Raw genomic sequence first — 18,730 nt, 5'->3', positions numbered from 1 at the left:
CAAGTAAAAGGAAGATGGCCGGTCCAAGAAGTCATGTTTGCAAGGTGCTCCCCAACCAGGGGTAAGTCTCTTAGTGTCAATGCCGTAAAAGTTCTCTCTTTCTCTGTTTCATTCACTTTCTGCACATCCCCCCACATACACCCAAAGTAAACACACACACACACACACACACACACACACACACACACACGCACATGGAACCCCTCCCACTCCCCCAGATACCCTCCAGTGATATCTCTGGCTTAATCAATCTAGAAATATGACTAGTATCAAAAATATCCCTGTCAGATTGCAACCGACTCTGGGGCTCCATGTGCTGGCTCCCAGCCAACCAGCCGCTATTCATGCTGGCAAGGCACAGTTTAAAAAAGGAAAGGCTTCTATAAGCTCAAAAGAATGCGTGGTGACAGTCGAGGCTAAGCACTTTCCGGCTGGGTTCACAGGGGCATCTATTTTGGCATCCTGGCCTCCCCTGTGTGTCAGGGGGAGGAGAGAGGGAGAGATCAAGTGCAGAGCCCTACCTGGCTGCTGGAACATCAGCATATTCTGTGGAGAAGTGTGCACGGGCAGCGAGCGGGTCCTTTGGACTGAGCTGTGGGTGCGGCTCGGCATGCTGTTGCTGCCCCCAGGGTTGGCGAACCACAGGTTCTAGTGAGAAAGGCAAAGCGGGGGACTCATTAGCCCACACACCCTGGGGTCCGGGGAGGGGTGTGGAGCAGGGCCGCCAGTCAGAATGCCAGAGGCAGACACCCCTGAAGAACTCTTTGCTAACTTCTGGGAGAGGGCTCGCAGGCTCCTGCTGCCCATCCGCATATTTATAGAGAGGGGGTGAGATTCCATTCATTTTCTTCCCCTCTCCAAGCCCCAGGCCTCTCTAAACCCCAGCTTAATCTGGACAGCTCTCTCCTTCATGATCTCCAAAACTCTTTTTATCCCTTTTGTTGCTTTTGCTTTTCCTATCACTTTTTTTCGGAGATGGGAAGAGTTCTATAAATGTTTGCAACGAAGAGCACAAACTATTTCGGGGCTCTCATTTGATTTTCTTTTTGAGATTCTTACAACTTACTACAAAGCGAGGGGGAGAAAAAAGAATCTTTCAGCTGGCACTGAGCTGGCACACTGAGCTCCAGTTTATTTTTTATTATGCGGGTGTCCTGGTGGTGACTTCCTCTTGAACTGATGTGGGGCTTCCCACAACGGTCAGCAAGTGGGGCTTTCTCAGACCCTGGAGAGGAAATCCTGCCCATTTTCCCTGGAGCTGTTCTCCTGTTTTTAAACCCATCATCCCTTAGTTTCTCATGACAACACAGACCCACTCATGCCCCTCCAATCCCAGCCCCAACCTGTAGAGCCCCACAAAGCCGGGCACACAGATGGAAGGTGTTGGGCAGGGTGCGGAACAGGACTGGTGGGCGGGGAGCCGTGGGACAGAAGTCAAATCTAAATCACACAGTAAAGACCTCTGGGCAGCCTGGCCTTGAACAGGAGGAGAATGTCCAGCTTTCTCTGGCAGCCTCTCTCAGGCTCCTCTTTGGATTCTCTACCACAGCTGGGACAATGACAAAGGAGGTTTTTGTGGTGAATAAGGCTAAGAAAGCTCCTTAGAACTCTGGAACCCAGATCTGGGAGGTGGTGAGGTCTGCTGCGGCAGGTCAAGGAGCAGGGCACATAAAAGGTCTTGCATTTCCTCCTACAGGGTGCTATGTGCAGGGTCCCCAAGGCTAAAGTGGCCAGAGGGCATCCTAAGTAAACCCCATGAAGCCAGGTGCAGCCATGGGATTGCTCGGTCTCCCAGAGAAACAGCACAAACCACTGGCTACTTTCGAGCACAGGGACCCTGTATCTCAGCACAGCCCTCCCTGGCCTCTGTGCTCACCATGGGGTCATATAGGGATAGGTCCTACATAGGTCCCGAGCTTGGCAGCCTACCCCCTCCACAGACACAGAACCAACCTGTCTTCCTTGCTTCATGATGGTGGGGTTGGCCGCGGTGCTGCGCTGGGTGGAGCTGACGAATCCACTGGTGCCCAAGAGGCCGAGGCGGGCGGATGGGACGTTCCGGGATGGGATCTGGTACTGGCGCGGGTTCCGCCGGCCCATACCGCCACCCACAGAGCCGGCTGTTGGGAGGGAGTTGGACTGCCCAAAGCCGCGGCTGTGAGAGGGGAGAGAGGCTGTCAGCCACCCAGCGCCCTTCCCAAACCCCAGGCTGCCGGTGGGCTGCCTTCCCGGAGTCTGCTTGCATTTTGACAGTTATGAGGTCTCTCTAGGAGCACAGGGTAGCTGTGTGCAGGAAAAGGCTAGGATTAAGATGACGGCTAAGAGACATCTGAGAGGGATTATCACGTGCACCATCCTGGGACTTTGACCCTGATTCTTCAGTCCTCACGACAACCCTAGGAAGTAGGTGCCCCATCCCCTTTTTCAGATGGAGAAAGGACACTGAGTGCTTTGCGATTTTGCAAAGGTCCCGCGGGCAGCAGGGGACAGTGCTGAAATACGAGCCTAGGAGGTTGGCCGGGGTGCTCTTCAGTGGTCTTGCCTGCCGGGTCCTAGGACCCTGAGCGCTCATGTGCCCATCCCGAAGCCACATAGAGCAAGAACGCAGAGTCAGGATCTGTGCACCTTCTGCCACACCACAGTCTGTTTGTGATGTCTGCGTAGCACACTTGGAAAGGGTAGCCTGTGAGCCCCGCTAGGATGGCAGCTCTGAGACAGAAAAGATGGCACCCATTCTCAGCAGTCCTGCACGGCCCAGGCCGCTGGCTCCCGGCACAGTGAATGCAGGCTGAGTGAATGAATGGACGTTCTTCTCTGCCATCAGGATGCTTCTCCCTGTGGAAGCATTGACCCCATGTCTGGGACTCCGATTCCCAGCTTGAGAGTTGGGAAGGGGAACAGAGATATGATGTTTGCAAGTATCCTGGACGTAGGACACTGACGGCTCCCCAACTCCACAGGCCCTCCCTGCTGCAGAAAGATGGGGAGGTCTCATGCTTCCCCACATAGACCCAGGGAGACCGCCATGAACCCTTGGCATGGCACTGGGACGCCGTGCTCCCACTTCTCCAGTGACCTCAGCGCTCAAGAACTCCTCCTTCTCCAACATGCTTCAGGTTCCGGGACGGTACACAGCAGCCAGTAGGGTTTCAGAACCAGCACATTCTTTCCAAGAAGAGTCAGCTTTAGTCATTCACTGATGTTTAACTCGAAATGCTTTACCTCCAATGGCCACAAGATGGAACAGACTTGCTTTCCCAGCCACACAGGGGAGGTTTGTACCAAGCCTGTGAGGGGACTCCAGCAGACAGGGATGACGTAGTTTAACCAGCTGAAGAATTTAATGGGAATTGGGGGGTGTTGCAAAATAGTAATATCCTGCGAGAGAAGAAGTGTGTGTGCGTGGGGGGGCGGTGGCATCTAAGCCATTAGACAGGTGATCTCAGAAAATGTTTCTCTTCTCCCCAGAATGCCTACATTTCCTAGGAGGAAAGGGGGCGGGGAAGAGAATTCCACAGGTGAGCTGGCTGCAACTGATTTCTGGGCCCGTGTCTTTTCACTTCTAGGTTTTTGGGGCCAAGGAAAGGGTTCCTGATTCCTGCCAGGGACTTATCTACATGTAGTGACGAGGGCACTAATGGGTTCTAGGTCTCCCCTACTTCTTTTTTTTAATGAACATTAAAATTTTTTGGTTTGGAAGAAATCTGGGCCTGGAGAGGATAAAAGCTCCTAGATCATACGATCTAGGAGACCTCTTTTGGAGGATGGACAGTCTGAGATCCATGACAGGTGGAAACAAGAATCAAGTGGTTGTTTGCTTTTTAAGCGATGAAAACTTGTCCTTTGGTTTTGGAAGTTGGAATACTGGCCACCTGGCAGATGATTCAGTATTCTAAGACTTTTCCTTATTTAGTGCAGATAGCTTTTTTGCTCATTTTCCTTTTTGGTCGGATTTTTAAAGTTATTTCATATGCAAAATACAGTAGTCAATGGGTGACGTTAAAATGATTTGTGCTTCCAGGAAGGCAAGATGATATCCTCGAGCAATGTCATGTGGGTAGAGGATTCTGTGATGGGACACTTAGTCACTGAAACCAGGGCTCCAGGGACTCCTACAGCTAGGACCCATGAACTGGGCTGTATGTGGCAAGTAGAGCCCAGAACATTATGGGATCAGGCTAGATCAGGGGTAGAATTTGGCTAGGCCATCTTTCTAATGGCTGTGGGACCCTACTGTGACACCCTTAGTTGGTTATTACAAAGCCAGAGTTTTGAGGGTTACTTAAGACCACTAGGCTTAATGACATAATCATTATTTCCGGGGAAGGGGGACAAAGTGACACTAGTTAAGTTTTCATTTCTCATTCTTTTGCTCGGCCCATCTGTGTCTTTCTCTGATTCCCTAAATCTAGCCAACTGACTTCATTACCTTGAAATGCGCGGAGAGGCTGATTAATAAGAACCAATTAAGTTGGTATTTGTGATCATTCAGGCAGGGGCTGGGCTGCAGTTACCTTTGTATTATGGGAGAAATGGTTCTTCAAAGCAAATTAATAGCATAAAAAGACCCCAGAAGTAATACTTATGAGAACAAATGATTTTTCTAGAGCTTTAGCCACTTCCACTGGAGTATCCACAACTGATGATTGAATTCATTCTTATTTCATCAATAAAAATAGGTCCATCAAGATTCCAATATGGCAAACTTTGGGTAGGCCAATACACACATTAGTCAGTAACACTCTAGAGAGCTCAGGGTTAAGGGGAGCTCTGACATGCACCACGGACAGAGCAGAGCCGACAGAGGCAGGCGATGACACTTTTGAGAGAAGCAAAGAGCTCAAAAGCTCTGTCTTCCTCTTTATCCTCTAAATTCCTTCTTCCTCTTTCAACGTGTTTCCTGAGGGCCTGGTGGTGCAAGAGGGGTCTGCAACCTCGTCCTCTCGCTTCAGAGATGTATGACTGCCCTTACGAGAAGAGAGAGCAAGCCTGGGACAGGGGCAGTCCCCAGGACAAGAGGCCTACTACCCTGTCTTGCTTTTCACCTGGCCCCTGGGAATCCTCAGAGTGCACAGGTGGTCCCAGCCCATCTCCCCAGGGAGGGCAACCCCAGAGAGCTCGGATCCAGGGAGCTGCCATGAGAGGGCCGCTTTGCCTGATGGTTTTTTTCTGTGCATTGGCTGGAGAGCAGGAGGGCTGCCTGGCATGTGTAGTGGGTTAAAAGCACGGACTCTGCAGCTGGTGCCGGCCTGCCTGGTCCAAATCCTGGACACCCACTGCCTACCGAGTCCTCTGTAAATGGGAGTTAATAATAGCAACTCTACCTCATATGGTTGTTGCAAGGATTAAATGTATTAATATTCCTAAAATGCTTGGATACCACTTGGCATACAGGAAGTGCTAAATGTTTGTTTAATAAATAACAGTGTAATGTGTGCTAGCAGGTGATAACACTTCAACTTTTCCATTAATCTTTAATGAAAACTTTTCATAAATCCCAGCTATCCTTATCTCCCCCAGATGATAGAAAACAGTGGTGATTTAAGGCACACTTCTGCAAATAAATGCCAAAATTGTTAATGACACAGAGCTTCTCTGTGCGCATTGAGAAATGAATTCAGAACTTTTCAGGTGCAGGTGAAAAATTATTTACCCGCTCATGTTTAAAAATGTAAAACAGAGAGTTGATTTTTCACGATGTTTGTACCGTCATCCTTTTGTCTCCCCCCAACTGCCTGTCACTGCTGAAGGCTTCACCCCACACCTCCCTAAATTCCTCCCCCGGACTGTCGCTGTAATTCACCTCTAATATGCAATCGGATTCCTCCATTTAAAACCAGATTAAGGTAATGGGTTCTAAAGTACAACGAGGCTTATTTTTAACCGCATCCAAGAAGCGGAAGTACTATGAAAACTCAAGAATGGTGCTGCTTCACTCTGGGACTGCAGCTCAGACCAAAATAGACCAGCACTGGGCTCTTCACCCTGCCACCAACTATAATTAGCTAGTCTGCAGCGAGAAGGGAGAAAGAAATGACACTACCTCGGAAGGTGCTGCTGGAACAACCCATTTTTGTCCCTTTCAGGGCCCCCTTTTGCGGACAACCCCCAAAGTGCTTTGCAGGCAATTCCTTCAACTGTATCCATCTCCCCCTCGATGCCCATCTGGCCCAATGCTGTCATTTTGATCATGTAAAATGCGTTACGAAAGATCATATGCAGTTCTTTTTCTGGGAACGCTCTCTCTCTATAGCCTTTTCCCAACTCCATCTGTTGAAGGAGTGCGATCTGGAACTCCCCACAGGGCATCCTGTGGACCAGGAATGGTGCCCTGCCACAGTCCTGCCCAGGAACCCAGGGAGGCAGCAGCGGGCTAGGGAACCACCACCGTGCATTAAGAAGAATGAAATCCCAACATACTTTCTTTGCTGTCGATATCCTGATATGTCTAGAAGGGTTTTCCGAGGGAAAGACCGAAAGAGCTTCTGCACCTGCTGTTTCCATGACAACAATCTTTTTTTCTGAGTCTCTGTAAATGCCTGCAAAAACAAACAGGACTTTTTAATGGGTGGCGCAGCCTGGCATTACAGGGAAGAAAACGCAATTAATAAGGGGGGCATCAGAGTCTCTGCAGCTGCCTTTGCTTCACCTGCTTCCCACCTGGCCCAAACAGCAGTCAGTTTCGCTCAGGAGCCACCTGTACCGACAATGTGACATTGGACGTGCCTGGTAAAGTATGTGCATGAAGCTTCCGACAACACTTATTTTTGGCTGCATTTCTGGCAGGTCTGTACTCATCTCCACCTTCTTTCTGACTCTACTCTGGACTCTCTAGATGAACCACGAATGAATAGTAAAAATGGACTGTTGAATAATCTGGCTTTTGCAGGGCCCCCTTCATTTTCATAATCAATGAAAATGCTAAGCCACTCCAAAAATCAATCAGCTTGATCGTGTGTGGTCTGCAGGCTTTCAAAAAATGGCACGTAGTCTCCGCTGTACAATACTACGCTATGCTATACCATAGGCCAGGATTGGTGCACTGGGGTTTTTGTAGGGCACGGAGCTTTGCTAAGAAATCTCCAGTTAAGGGGCTCCATGCCTTACAAAAACCTCCAGTGCACCAATCCTGACCAAAACTTTTCCTAAAGTTTAGGGAAACAGGTAGACCTGATGCCTTTTCCCATGTTTTTTAGTAAAAGTGGCATTGAGGGGTGTTTTGCCTGCTTTATAACACACTGTCATCTGTATCGCATGTTCTTTTGTGTACACTGAACCCCGGGGAGTGACTTTACGGGAGTTGTGAGTCCCTAAGGTCAAATCTGGGATATAGAATCCTTAAGAAAACTATTAAATGCAGATTCCTAGGTCCCTTCCCTGATTTAATACATCTGGACAGGAGTCTAGAGGATGTTTGCAGCAAGTGCCCTGGTAATTCCATGGCCAACGGAACATGGGCATGTGGCATTCTAGATGGTTTGAGGACCCTACATCCAATATAGGAATGTCCTGTCAGGTGTCTAGAACCATGGTCCACAAGCTGTGGGAGAGCCTACAGCTCTGATTAGCAGTAACCGTGATAGAACATACCCGTATAGTTTTGTCAATAAGACATGAAATCCTTTAAGTAGCAATAAACTATAACTTAGAGTAACAGACTATATGGGTCTTTCCCATAAAGGAAATGGATTCCTTAAACAGAGAAAACATGACAGCTTAATTTTTTCCAGAATGACATTTAATCTTTAAGGACCTAAACACAGGAGAGCTATGAGAACAAAAGCAAAAAGATGTTACGTTGTGAAAAAAATCAATGACCTGCAAAAACCCCTTCCTCCTGGATGACCTCAGCCAGTCGCCTTTAAGGATCTTCATCAAGGAGGGCTACCCAACCAAGGGACTCCGTGCTTCCTTAAAGAGGCGCACACACTGCGCAAAGTGCATGGTGGGTGGGTCTCCTGGTTACAAGGTAAGGACATGGTTCTACTTTGTGGTCCCTTCTCATTTGTGGCAACACTTGGTGAGTGCCCAACTATACATGAATGCCTCTGAAAGCCTGAAAGGCAAGCATTTCTACTGGCCGAATAAAGAAAGGGATAGATAGATTCTGCTTTTGACTGGCTTCCTCTGCCAAAGTTTGAGTGGGAACACAGGACGCAGAGGCGCTGATCTAGATGACTTAGGGAGGAGAGTCCAGCCCAGCTGGTCGGAGGAAGGCTCTGGATGGATATGGGCAAGGGCTTGAATCCCTACACTGACACTCAGTTCCTTCTAAAAACCCAGGATACTATCTCCCTCTAAGAGATGTCGTAAGGGTTAAATGCGATAACACATGAGGTGTGCTTAGAATACTTAGGACAGGCCCGGGCTTAGTAATGAGCCACTTAGAACTGTGGCTCCGAGATCCTCTACTCAGGTTTTTGTGGTCACACAGACCAGACCTTTGGTGGTGGTATACGAGTGTTTGTCACATTTGGCACTCAGCAATCACATTTAGCCCCAATAAATGACTTCAAGTTCTCAAAACTACAATACCAAACTGGTCTGGAGCCAGCTTGAGGGACAGCTGGCCTGAGTTTCCAAGGGACAAAAGAGGAAATGGCTCACTTTATAGACAGGCTTTCCAAGTGCTTCCAAGGACACCAGTTCATACAGGACATCTCCCGTGGTGGCAAAGACCGTCCAAGAGGATGAAAATGTTCATACCCCAGCACCACCCGGAGAAGTGAGCTCATTCACTCAACACGGGGCAGCACGCTCATTTCGTTCCAGGCTGCAGAGAGCACTAAGGCCCTCGGCCATGTTGAGTGAGTGTGGTGGCCACTTCTCAGTCTTGGAGGCTACAGCTGGGAGGCCTGGAGAGGACCTAGAGGTCATGGCTGGCAATAAGGGATTTCTAAAAGCTGGTTTGCCTGCATTTGCCTGAGAAGTAGCCCCCCGTCATGGGAGTTGTTCTGCCAGTTGGGATGGCTGACACCTCACCTCAGCCATTCCACTGGCAGCTCTGGGTTGAGCTGATAGCTTCCTCAGGGAATGGAGCGGAAAGAAGCGTCCATATAAGACACTGACGCAGCCAGTCGGCCTCTTCCAAGTCCTCTGTCCCTATCAGGGCCAAACCAATGAGTCTGTCTGGATGACGATGTTTAGGATGTGCCCTACAACTTTCGTGTAGGATTAAAGGGCTCATAAAGGGGCAAGAGCTCATCACAGAACCTCTTTGGGATGGCGAGGAGGCAAGAAGCTGGGGATTATAATCCAGGAGATGAAATTCAGAACTTTTCTGTCCTCTCTACTGTTACTCTATGGAGTTGGTCCCTTTGTCCCTGGGGAGGACGGAAGGTGTCTAGGTTTGGTCAATTCTCTCCTATCCAGTCAGCTAAGGAATGGCTTATTTGGGCTGTGAAAGGGAGTCCTGTTTCATGTGGCCCAGGTGAAATTCAGCCAGGATGGAGACTGTGGTTCCTCAATGGGGCCTCACAGGAGGGAGTGTGCTCCCCACACAGAATATCCCAAGCCTGTGGAAAACTATTCAGACATGTTTCCTCTTTCTTGAACTAAAATAATAAAAAGTCTTGCACAATATTTTCCCTTCCAAGACAGAGTGCAGGCTCCTCCATCCTGACATGAATTCAGGCAAGCAGACGTGGCATGAGCTCTACTTGGCCCAGGACTCCCATCAGCCAGAGGTCCCTCTACTGCAGTCGGGGTCTCTTGCCAGCAGATGCGTCTACATGGCGCCATCTTTGCATTTAATCACTTGGGCAGGCAGCGAGGAAAAAACCAGGAATTTCTCGAAATATTCTAAGGAAATGGAAAGGAGAGCCAGGTTGCCCAAGAGGGCATGCATGATGGCTGGAAGGTGAGAAGGATCAGGCCACAGTTTTGGGGCTGGCGGGATCCAATTAGGAAGCATGAGCACTGTCCAGGGGAGGCCGCTGGAGGGCTCGTTATTTTATCTGACAGGCTCAGCAGACTTGAGGCAAGACAGAAAGTAACTTACAACTTGTTCTCTGGTGTCTGGAAGGCTCAGTGTGAGCATAGGCGTGGAAGAACATGCAAGGTTCTAGTTTGCTTATGCAAGTTTAGATCCTCCCCTAATCTGTCCCCCCCAAAACCCACTCCAAATATTCTCCTCCCCAGTAAGACACAGGGGAGCACTCCCGCCTCCTCATGCAGTGAGTCTGTACCACACCAAAACTCGGCTTCCCTTTCGTGCCCAGCGTGGAGGCAGTTCCTCTGAGGCAAAGCCATTTCCAGCTCCTGGTTTGGTGGCCTGGCTCCTCATCTGGGTTCTGCAGGATGCCAGCACAGCCCCAGCCTCATGTGTGTGGTCACCCGGTCTCCTTTAGTCTTCCCCGCTACCCTCACACCATAAGCTACCTAGCCAGGGACAGGGCCTAGGTGTTTAATAAAGATCTACGGAATGAAAGAGTTCTATAATTCTTTAACATGTCCTTGCCTTCTCTTCTTCCTGGTGCTTTTTGCTGGCCAAAACATGTGTGGTGTCAGGACTGAAAACACCAAAGGGTGAGTTGGGGGTTGCGGGGAGGGACACATAAGAATTTGCACTGCTGAGAGAGGAAACAGCAAAAAGGAGAGTTTAGGGGATTGTGGGGCAGTGGCTGGGAAGGAAACCCAGAAGGAGACCGTGCTCGTGAGCGCTGGGTAATCAGACGGTGGAAGGGCGGAGAGTCCAGCGAACTGGCCTTGGACAGATGCCCCTGTGTGGCAGCTGGAGGGTGGGGACAATGTGAGCGGGGTGGTTCGTGAGGGGGCTAGACCTCTGCCCTGGGTGTCTCCTTTCGCTGGGGCCCACCGCAGCAACAGTGAGCAGACTTGGGGGGGCCTTTACCATCTTATTTCTAACATTAAAATCCAACAAAAAGACCTCAGTGCTCTTAAAGTTCTCTAAAGCCTACACTGTGATTCTTGTCTCTGTGACTCTTTGGAGGGGATGCTCCCCAAAAGCCACTAGAGTCTCGGATCTGGGGCACACCCCCTGTCTGCACATGCGCCTCGGGGCAGCCGGCCAGGCAGGTGACTGTCCCAGCAGCAGCCCCCAGGACCTGCCCTGCTCCGTCAGGGAGACGGCGCTCACACTGAGTCTAACGGGGCACAGCTCCAGCCTGCCTCGGTCCTCCTGCCAGAGGACATGTGGCTCAACACGATTCCCATAAAAATCACAAATCGAACCACATGGAACATAAATACAAACACATTATTTCTTTTGTACACTCCCCAAACCTCCTCCAAGTTTCCCTGAGTCGAAAGGCAAAATGTTTCAACAGAAAATTAAAAAAAAACAAAACCTCGAAAATGCCAAGGCGAGGTGGCAGGGCTGGACGTTCCCACCTCAGGCTTGGTCACTCAGGGATTCTTCTAGAGCCAAAGTTTCTCTCAGGCATTGATCCCCACATCAGAGCTCTATCTAGATGAATTTCTAGACACCACCATGTTACAAGCTGTGCTTAGGTTTGAAACCATCATAGCTGAGTTCTGCCTGGGCATTATTTATGCTTGTCTAGTCTTCAAAAACAGTTGTTGGAGACCCAAAGGATCACATCACAGAACTTCTGAGAACCATTCCTAAGCAATGAGAAAAACAGTTTTGTGAAACCCATTACTACTCACCTCATGAATTAGACACTTGTCTATGAGCTGCAAATAGGAACTTATATTTTCCTCATCAGGTCTGGAGACCAAGAGCTGTGTGCACACTGTGAGTTTAAAAAAAAAAAAAAGAAAAGATGAATTAGAAACATGTATAACCATTCTAACCTCCTAGAGATCTGCCCCTGATTTCCTTTGAGGACCAATATTTTGAGAGGTATGTGTGCCTGTGGTTTTACGTAAGGTTCACAAAAAAGGCCAGGAGGCTCCTCATTCCACTGAAGTCAAAGGCTTGGTCACCACGGGAGCCCTCGTCTTGAGAAGCCCCTTCGGTTAATTCCAGGCATACCATTCTATATTAAGCCTTCTGCAATCCAGCCTGAGACAGACACTCTGGGAGAAGAAGAATGCAGCCATGTCCTGAGCCCTCTCTCGGAAAGAGGCTCCTTTTGAGAAGGGAGTTCAAAGGCATCAAAGACCGTGGACATTATCAGAGCGCTGTCTCCGTAATTTGGTGAATGAACTGTGCACCTCATTTGGAGGCGTGAGGCTCTGGCACACCTAGCACACGAGGTGTGTGGGCACGCACACGCGCAGGACACCTGCTCCTCAGTCACTGGAGGGTATTTTCTCAAAGCGGTAACACACATACACACACGTAGGTCCGCCCCCACACGCAAGTAACTGAAGTGATAAAGACAGAACAGGGCGGGTCTGCAGGTAGAGCACACCGCCGCCCCCCCACCCCCAGCCCCCGAGCTTCCCACAGCCACGCTAGTATGGCCCGTTCGAATCTCGTCCTGGAGGCTCTGATGTTCTGATCTCCACCGGAGTGTTTTGGAGGCCATGGGACAGGTGGTTGGACAGAAGATGCCCATTAGAAGAGAAAATGCCTTGCACTCAGGTAGACCGTGCTTGAAACCTGGGCATCACGATTCCTTTCTCCCCCTAATTCTGCATACCTACTCTGTTGCAGAATCCCATTTATACCCTATCTTTGCACAGAGCCTCCCAGTACAGCATTGTTCATACTAACAAAAACTTGGAGACTGTCTCCATGTCTGTTCTCTGGGGCCCTGTCAAATTATGCGTTATGGGTACAGTGGAACACGGCATGCAACCTTGGAAAAAGAGATTGGGGGGTGCTATGGGAGTGACAGAAATACTGAAAGTATACAATGTAGAAATACAAGCTGCAGAAAAACATGTAAACAACACCTGCTTGTGGGTAAAAAGGATACTCGTGTGCTTGTCTAGGACTATTAGGAAGTTTCTGGAGGGAGAGTCCAAACCTGTTTAGAGTGGTCACCTCTGCGGGGGAAGAGGGTGACACTTAGGGAGAGAGGTTATTTTCCAATTTCCATCTGTTTCATTTCGAGTTTTTATGTTGAGCATGAATTGATTTTATAACTTATTTGAAAGTAGTCAAAGTTTAAAAAGAAGCCATGCCAGAGGAGTTTGGGGCTCTTGAGGACAGAGCCCACCATGGACCACTATGGTGGACTCAGGCATCCACCCCTACAGGTATCTTCACCCTTGGGGTCATCCGTTCTGATCCCCCACAGCGAAAAGCCCACTCAGGGGTGGGAGGTCAGGACTCTGAGGTGAGTGCGGGAGACCAAGGACCCCACCCTGGCCATCAAGCTACTGGCATCTCCCCTCAAAAGGATGTCACAAGTCATCTCTGAACCAGATTTCTTTGACTGGATGTCTTTTTTAGGATGTGTATACACTGGGAGTTTCTCACTGCACCTGTAAGACTCAGGTGTTCATTTCTTTTGGTAAAAGCTTGGTTCTTGAAAATGACTGGACAATCAAGAAAAAATTGTTTCTCCTTCCAAAGGAAAACTACGGGTATTCACTGCATTTTTAACATAATCACATTTTCTCGTGCAACACCGCATTCGAGCACAAATTCTTCTAGTGTTGGGATTTTTCAAGGAAATCACATAATCACGGTGCCATTCACGGGGGAGGCCCAGGGCAGTCCAGGTGGAAAGGGTGCTCTCACCCAGAGGACCACACGAGAATTCTATCTCGCCCTCAGGCAGGCATGAGGCATGGCCATGGTGCCTTCCAGGCACGGTCTCCCATAAGGGCTGACTTCCGCCCAAGGGCTGACTTCAGCCCGCAGGCCCAAAGGCCCCACGAGCACTCACCCTACCAGGTGGGCCCAGCAAGCCCCAGTCTGAGGGAGTGGGAGAGAAAGGGGGCAGGGGTAAGGAAGAGCCCTTTGGGGATTAGAGGGATCAGAGTTCAGATCCAAATGACCACCTTTGAACCTCACTCTTCTCGTCAGTAAACGAGCTAATGGCCTCTACCCCCTCAGGTTTATCCAGCACTCTGGGAAAGCTTCTCAGGAACCCAGGGCTCCGGTCAGTGGTGTTGGAGGTGGGGGGAAGGGGAGGGAGGTGTGAGAATCAGGCTCTACCTTTCCCCATGACACGTGTGAACTGTCCGGGGAGATCCCCCTCCGGCAGTGGGGCGACGGCCAGCTCCCCATCACAGCTACTCAGCTGGTGTGGCTGCAGGCCCCCACTGGCCCCAGCCGAGGTGGTCGCTGGGACCCCAGTGGCCGAGGCACTGTCTTTGCCATCAGGGCTCTGGCCCTCAGGGCCCATCAGCGAGGGCGGGTGCGGTGCCTGGGGCTCCCGGCGGCGAGCCTCGGGGGTGGTGCTCGGGGAGCTGTAGGCCTTGATGGGAGTCAGGATCATCTGGTGCAGTTCCTGGAGTGGGACGCGCAGGTTGCCCCCCTCGATGATGTCCTGGAGGGTCAGAGGGAGAAGACCTCTGTTAGCGGCAGGAACAGGGGTGACCCAACTTGGTGCCTCCCCTCCCCTGTCCCGAGCTGTTCCCAGACAGGACTCACAGCTGCCGACCCCTTCATCGCAGCCTTCTTTGGAAATGCAATCACTTTCATTTTATCGTCCTATGATTAGCCTGGGTAGAAAACTTGGAAGATACGGATGGGCATAACCGTATTTGCAGCACCTGCAAATCCCACCATCTAGAGGTGATCACTAAAAGGATGTGGCACACTTCCTTCCCTGGCTTCTTCAGCGAATTTCTAGAAAAAGCATTTACATCGTTGACAGATACAGACTTTAGGAGCTGTATAAGAAAGCCAAGTCACGCGCTAACGTCCTGTCCTGCGTATGCAGGTGTGCAGGAAGGAACCTGTGCGCTCCCACCTTCACTCAGCCCCCAACACAGGCACCGCGGGGCAGTGGTGAAGGACACAGACTCTAGGGCCCGGCGAGGGCGAAGGCTGAGGCGGGAGCCTGCCTGGAGTGTGTGAGGCAGAGCCAGGTGGCCTGACATGGAGCCGGATGGGGAGGGGAGAGGGCAGGAAATCAGGTCCAAGCTGCTACCGGGGCCTGAGCACAGAGGCATGAATGCTGGAAGTGTTTCTAAATGAGACAGGACATCAGGGAAGGTTTTGAGCAGGGGAGTGATATGCTTTCAAAGAATTGTTCTAGAGAGAAATACGTATAATCTATGCGTATAGGATACAGCTGACCCTTGAACTCTGTGTGGTCCACTTACCTGCAGATTTTTTCAGTCAATATGGTACAGTATTAGGAATTTATTTTCTCTCACGATGTTAACTTTTTCTACTCTCTAGCTTACTTTAAGAATACAGAGTATAATATATATAAAACACATAAAATGTGTTAATCCACTCTTCTGGTATCAGTAAAGCCTCCAGGCAACAGTAGGCTATTCATAGTTAAGTTTTGGGGGAGTCAAAAGTTATACATGGATTTTCAACTGCACGGGGGGGGGCTGCCTACCCCATGTTGTTCAAGGATCCCCTGAAGTTATCTATAATATATAAATGGCTTTATATATTGTAGAATATAGTTGGGTCCTTCTGTACCTACTGTTGGATCTACTGGCCATTATGTATTAGAAAAAGAGTGAAAGTGGATTTTGATTGACATTTATCTGTGACCCAGATGCTCATGGAGGCACAGAACAGGCTCCGAGTCTTGGGGCCAGGGGTCTGGTCCTGGAAGTCTTTTGGGCATGGTGAGCGGCCTGGCCTTCTGCCCCGCTGCTGCCCCAGTGCTTCTGCAGCAAACCTCTCCCTGGGACCCAGGAAGGACACTGACAATTGGGGCCCTGATTACTAATGAAGTACTTGGTCCTCTGAGAGCCCAGAATAGCAAGGATGTTTCTGTAAAAGCCTGAAGCACGAGTACCAATCCATTCCTGGGATCCTCCCTTACCAAGAAAAATTGCTGGAAGATGTCAAGAAACACAATTGGAACACAATCACGTCTACACCAAGACTTCCCAATCAGTCAATTAGAAAAAGGAAACCTGGGGATGGCAGGCTTGGACAGGCAACATTTCAGTTCTGGGCAGTAGACCACCAACAGCCCGGCCCCATCTTTGGGGAACCTGCTTTGCTTAGGACGTTGGAGGCAGAAGCTTAGCTGAGTTGGCACTCAGGGTTATTGAGGAAAGTGAAATGTTAAGTAGCCATCAGAATTGTCTCAGTCTTGCTCAGGGCTACTGTCCAGCCTATTTTAGAGGAGAGGGTCCATTTTTGTTTTAAAGAGGAGGGTTTTAGAGTCTACCGCCTTCCTTGTAAGCCTGGCAGATATGGCAGAGGTTAAGACTGGTTATTGCCTGTGCTGGCAAGTCTGATGTGGGAGCCCAGAGGGGCGGGGACAGGAGGGGGCGCTCCTGATGACTCCCATTTTTCCTGCTGCCTGGACTGGACCAGCCTCTTCCAGAGTCTAGAGGGCAGCATGCGAATGGTTCCTTGACTTTGGACATGGTGATCTACCCAGGCAGGGTATTATATGGAGGTAAGCTAGCTGGCCCATGGCAGGAGAGCACCTGTTGTCTTTCCCAACTCAACTGTGTGTCAACTGGGGGACCCCTACATTGAGGTCCTCCACTTCCAGCCAACCGCATACCTGGCATCTGGAACATGGGGGGTTCTGATCTTGACCGGCCCCCGACTCAGCCAGGGGAGGGGGAAAGGAGAGAAAAGGGATGAAACTTCCTCACAGAGTGAGGCTGAGTAGACAGAGCTGGCCAGCCTATTTGGGAGATCACATGTCTCCCTGCCATGCTACCCCCATGTGCCAGCGACCACTGAGGTGATGTTTTGTCACCTGCCACCAAACAACCCCCGCCCATTCCTGTCACCTGCCAAAAGGCTTCTGTAGTTACTCAATGATGGAGGAAGGAGATTCTGATTATGCTAAGAGCTGAACTCCTTGAAACTGGAAATATGCATGGGCCCGAAGTTCAAATCTCATTTTATTCCACTGGAGACAACCACCCCAGAAAGGAATCCATAAACCTAATGAATAATGACGGACACTCTCTGTAAAATATCTTATCAAGAATCATGAAGAGTTTTGTTTTGTTTTGTTTCCCACCCAAAGCCTTCAAACCAATGTCTCCAAGAAAACACTTGGCTACCAACAAGTTAACAATGCCCTTTACGCCAGCTTCCATGGGGTTACATGTATGACCCTTCAAAATCCATTCTAGAACTCAACTCTGCATGCCCAGGTTGGGAAGGAAGCTAGAAAATAGCCCAAGTGGGACTCACTCCAGTGTCCTCGACTCACTATAGGAATTAATTCTGCATGTTGACAAAAATAGGGAACCAACCCAAGTCTCTATTGATCCTTCAGACCATAAATATAATGCTACGTTATAAACACAAAGAGGCAAAATGAAGCTGTCCGATCACTAACGGGCCGAGCCGAGAAGCTCATGGCAGAGCAGGTACCATGAGACCTGTCCCAGCGCTCAGCTCGGGCATCACAACTCAGGGCTTGCATGCAGGAAAGGGAGCTCCTTGCCAACCTAACCCTTGCCTGGCTTTCTTAGGTCTTGGAAGAAGAAGGCCCCGCCCTGCCCCCTGCATGGGAAGCCCTGGACTTCTCATGCAGGAGACAGCAGGCTGGCATCGGCTGAGACCCGCTCCCTCGCCACCTTTCATTCACCAGACCCCAGCTGAGCCCTACCGGGAGTCAGGACCTAAAGCAAATACAGCAGAATCCTCGCCCTAAGATGCTACCATTCCTGGGCCCATACAGTGTGAGCATGCTGCCAGGACCGGGAGCTGTGGGAACACAGCCCGAGTGTGTGTGTGTGTGTGTGTGTGTGTGTGTGTGTGTGTGTGTCTCCTTTCTCCAGGCCAGGTTGCCAGGGAAAGATCCAGCTTCACAGTTTGGGAGTTAGTTGCAAAAAAGACAATGAATGAAAAGCATGCGGAAACATTTTTAGTATTAGAGATCAATGTTGAAAAGTTTGTCCCAGCGACCAGTCTGATTTTCCTTTTACTTTTCCACCAGACATCTTTCCCCGATGACTGTCTCACCCATTCACACTCCCTGGCTCACGGGTTTTCACTCTATCCCTCCATTATCCTGGCGACCCTCCTCACAGGGGCTACCAGTGACCTGCCGGTGGCTGATTCCGGGGGGCGGGGGTACTGTTCAGTCCTCATGGTATGGGACACATTCAGGACCCCTGATGGGATTCCCTCCTGCAAACACTCTCTCTGACCCTCAGGACAGCTCAGCCTCTGGCACTGTTCGGTCCCTCCATCTTCTGGTGCTGCTCAGGGTCTGTCCTCAGCTCTTACCACTCAACACACACTTCTGGGAAACCAACTGCCATTTATACACAGATGAACCACAATGAGTCTTTCAAACCCTGTGGACTTCAGCATTGTCCTTCTGGCCACTAACTTGCCTTTTGCGCCGCAGTGTCCCATTGGTACCTCAGACAATCTGTCCGGCCGACCTCCACTTCTCCCGCCCTGGCAACTCCTCCTACATTTTCTATTTCCAAACGGCACGGCACCCAGGCCAATGCCTGGACTTCTGCTAAATGACTTCCTTTGTCCCTCTCTCCACCTTCATGTCCCCTGCCCTAGTTCAAGGGACCACCAAGGCTGGCTCTAGGCTCCTACCGGGTCTCCAGTCTATGCCGGCCCCTCCACGCTCTTCCTCCTCCTCCCAGCAGCAGAGTGCTCGGTTTTGTCCCAGGAAGCTCCCCTCACCAGCCTCAGTGATAGGGCTGATCACAGGGGATTGTGAGAGCACCGCAATGTCTGTGTGACATATCTGTGTCGCAACAT

At 50.2% G+C, this 18,730-nt stretch overlaps 1 protein-coding gene across 2 annotated transcripts in view; it reads right to left on the bottom strand.

Moving 5' to 3' along the window:
* The window catches only part of SAMD4A (sterile alpha motif domain containing 4A), a 207,692-nt gene that overhangs the window by 17,556 nt on the left and 171,406 nt on the right, over positions 1-18,730 (bottom strand). For both annotated transcript variants that reach the window (XM_046008460.1, XM_046008461.1), the window contains 5 exons: positions 14,042-14,375; positions 11,632-11,717; positions 6,421-6,539; positions 1,954-2,155; positions 522-648 (listed from right to left, as the gene is read on the bottom strand). In XM_046008460.1, the coding sequence (XP_045864416.1) occupies positions 522-648; positions 1,954-2,155; positions 6,421-6,539; positions 11,632-11,717; positions 14,042-14,375 (868 nt within the window). The remainder of the gene's footprint in view (positions 1-521; positions 649-1,953; positions 2,156-6,420; positions 6,540-11,631; positions 11,718-14,041; positions 14,376-18,730) is intronic.

This window comes from Meles meles, chromosome 6 (assembly GCF_922984935.1).
Source record: "Meles meles chromosome 6, mMelMel3.1 paternal haplotype, whole genome shotgun sequence".
Classification (NCBI taxonomy): Eukaryota; Metazoa; Chordata; class Mammalia; order Carnivora; family Mustelidae; genus Meles; species Meles meles.
This window is presented reverse-complemented; position numbering and strand designations above follow the sequence as displayed.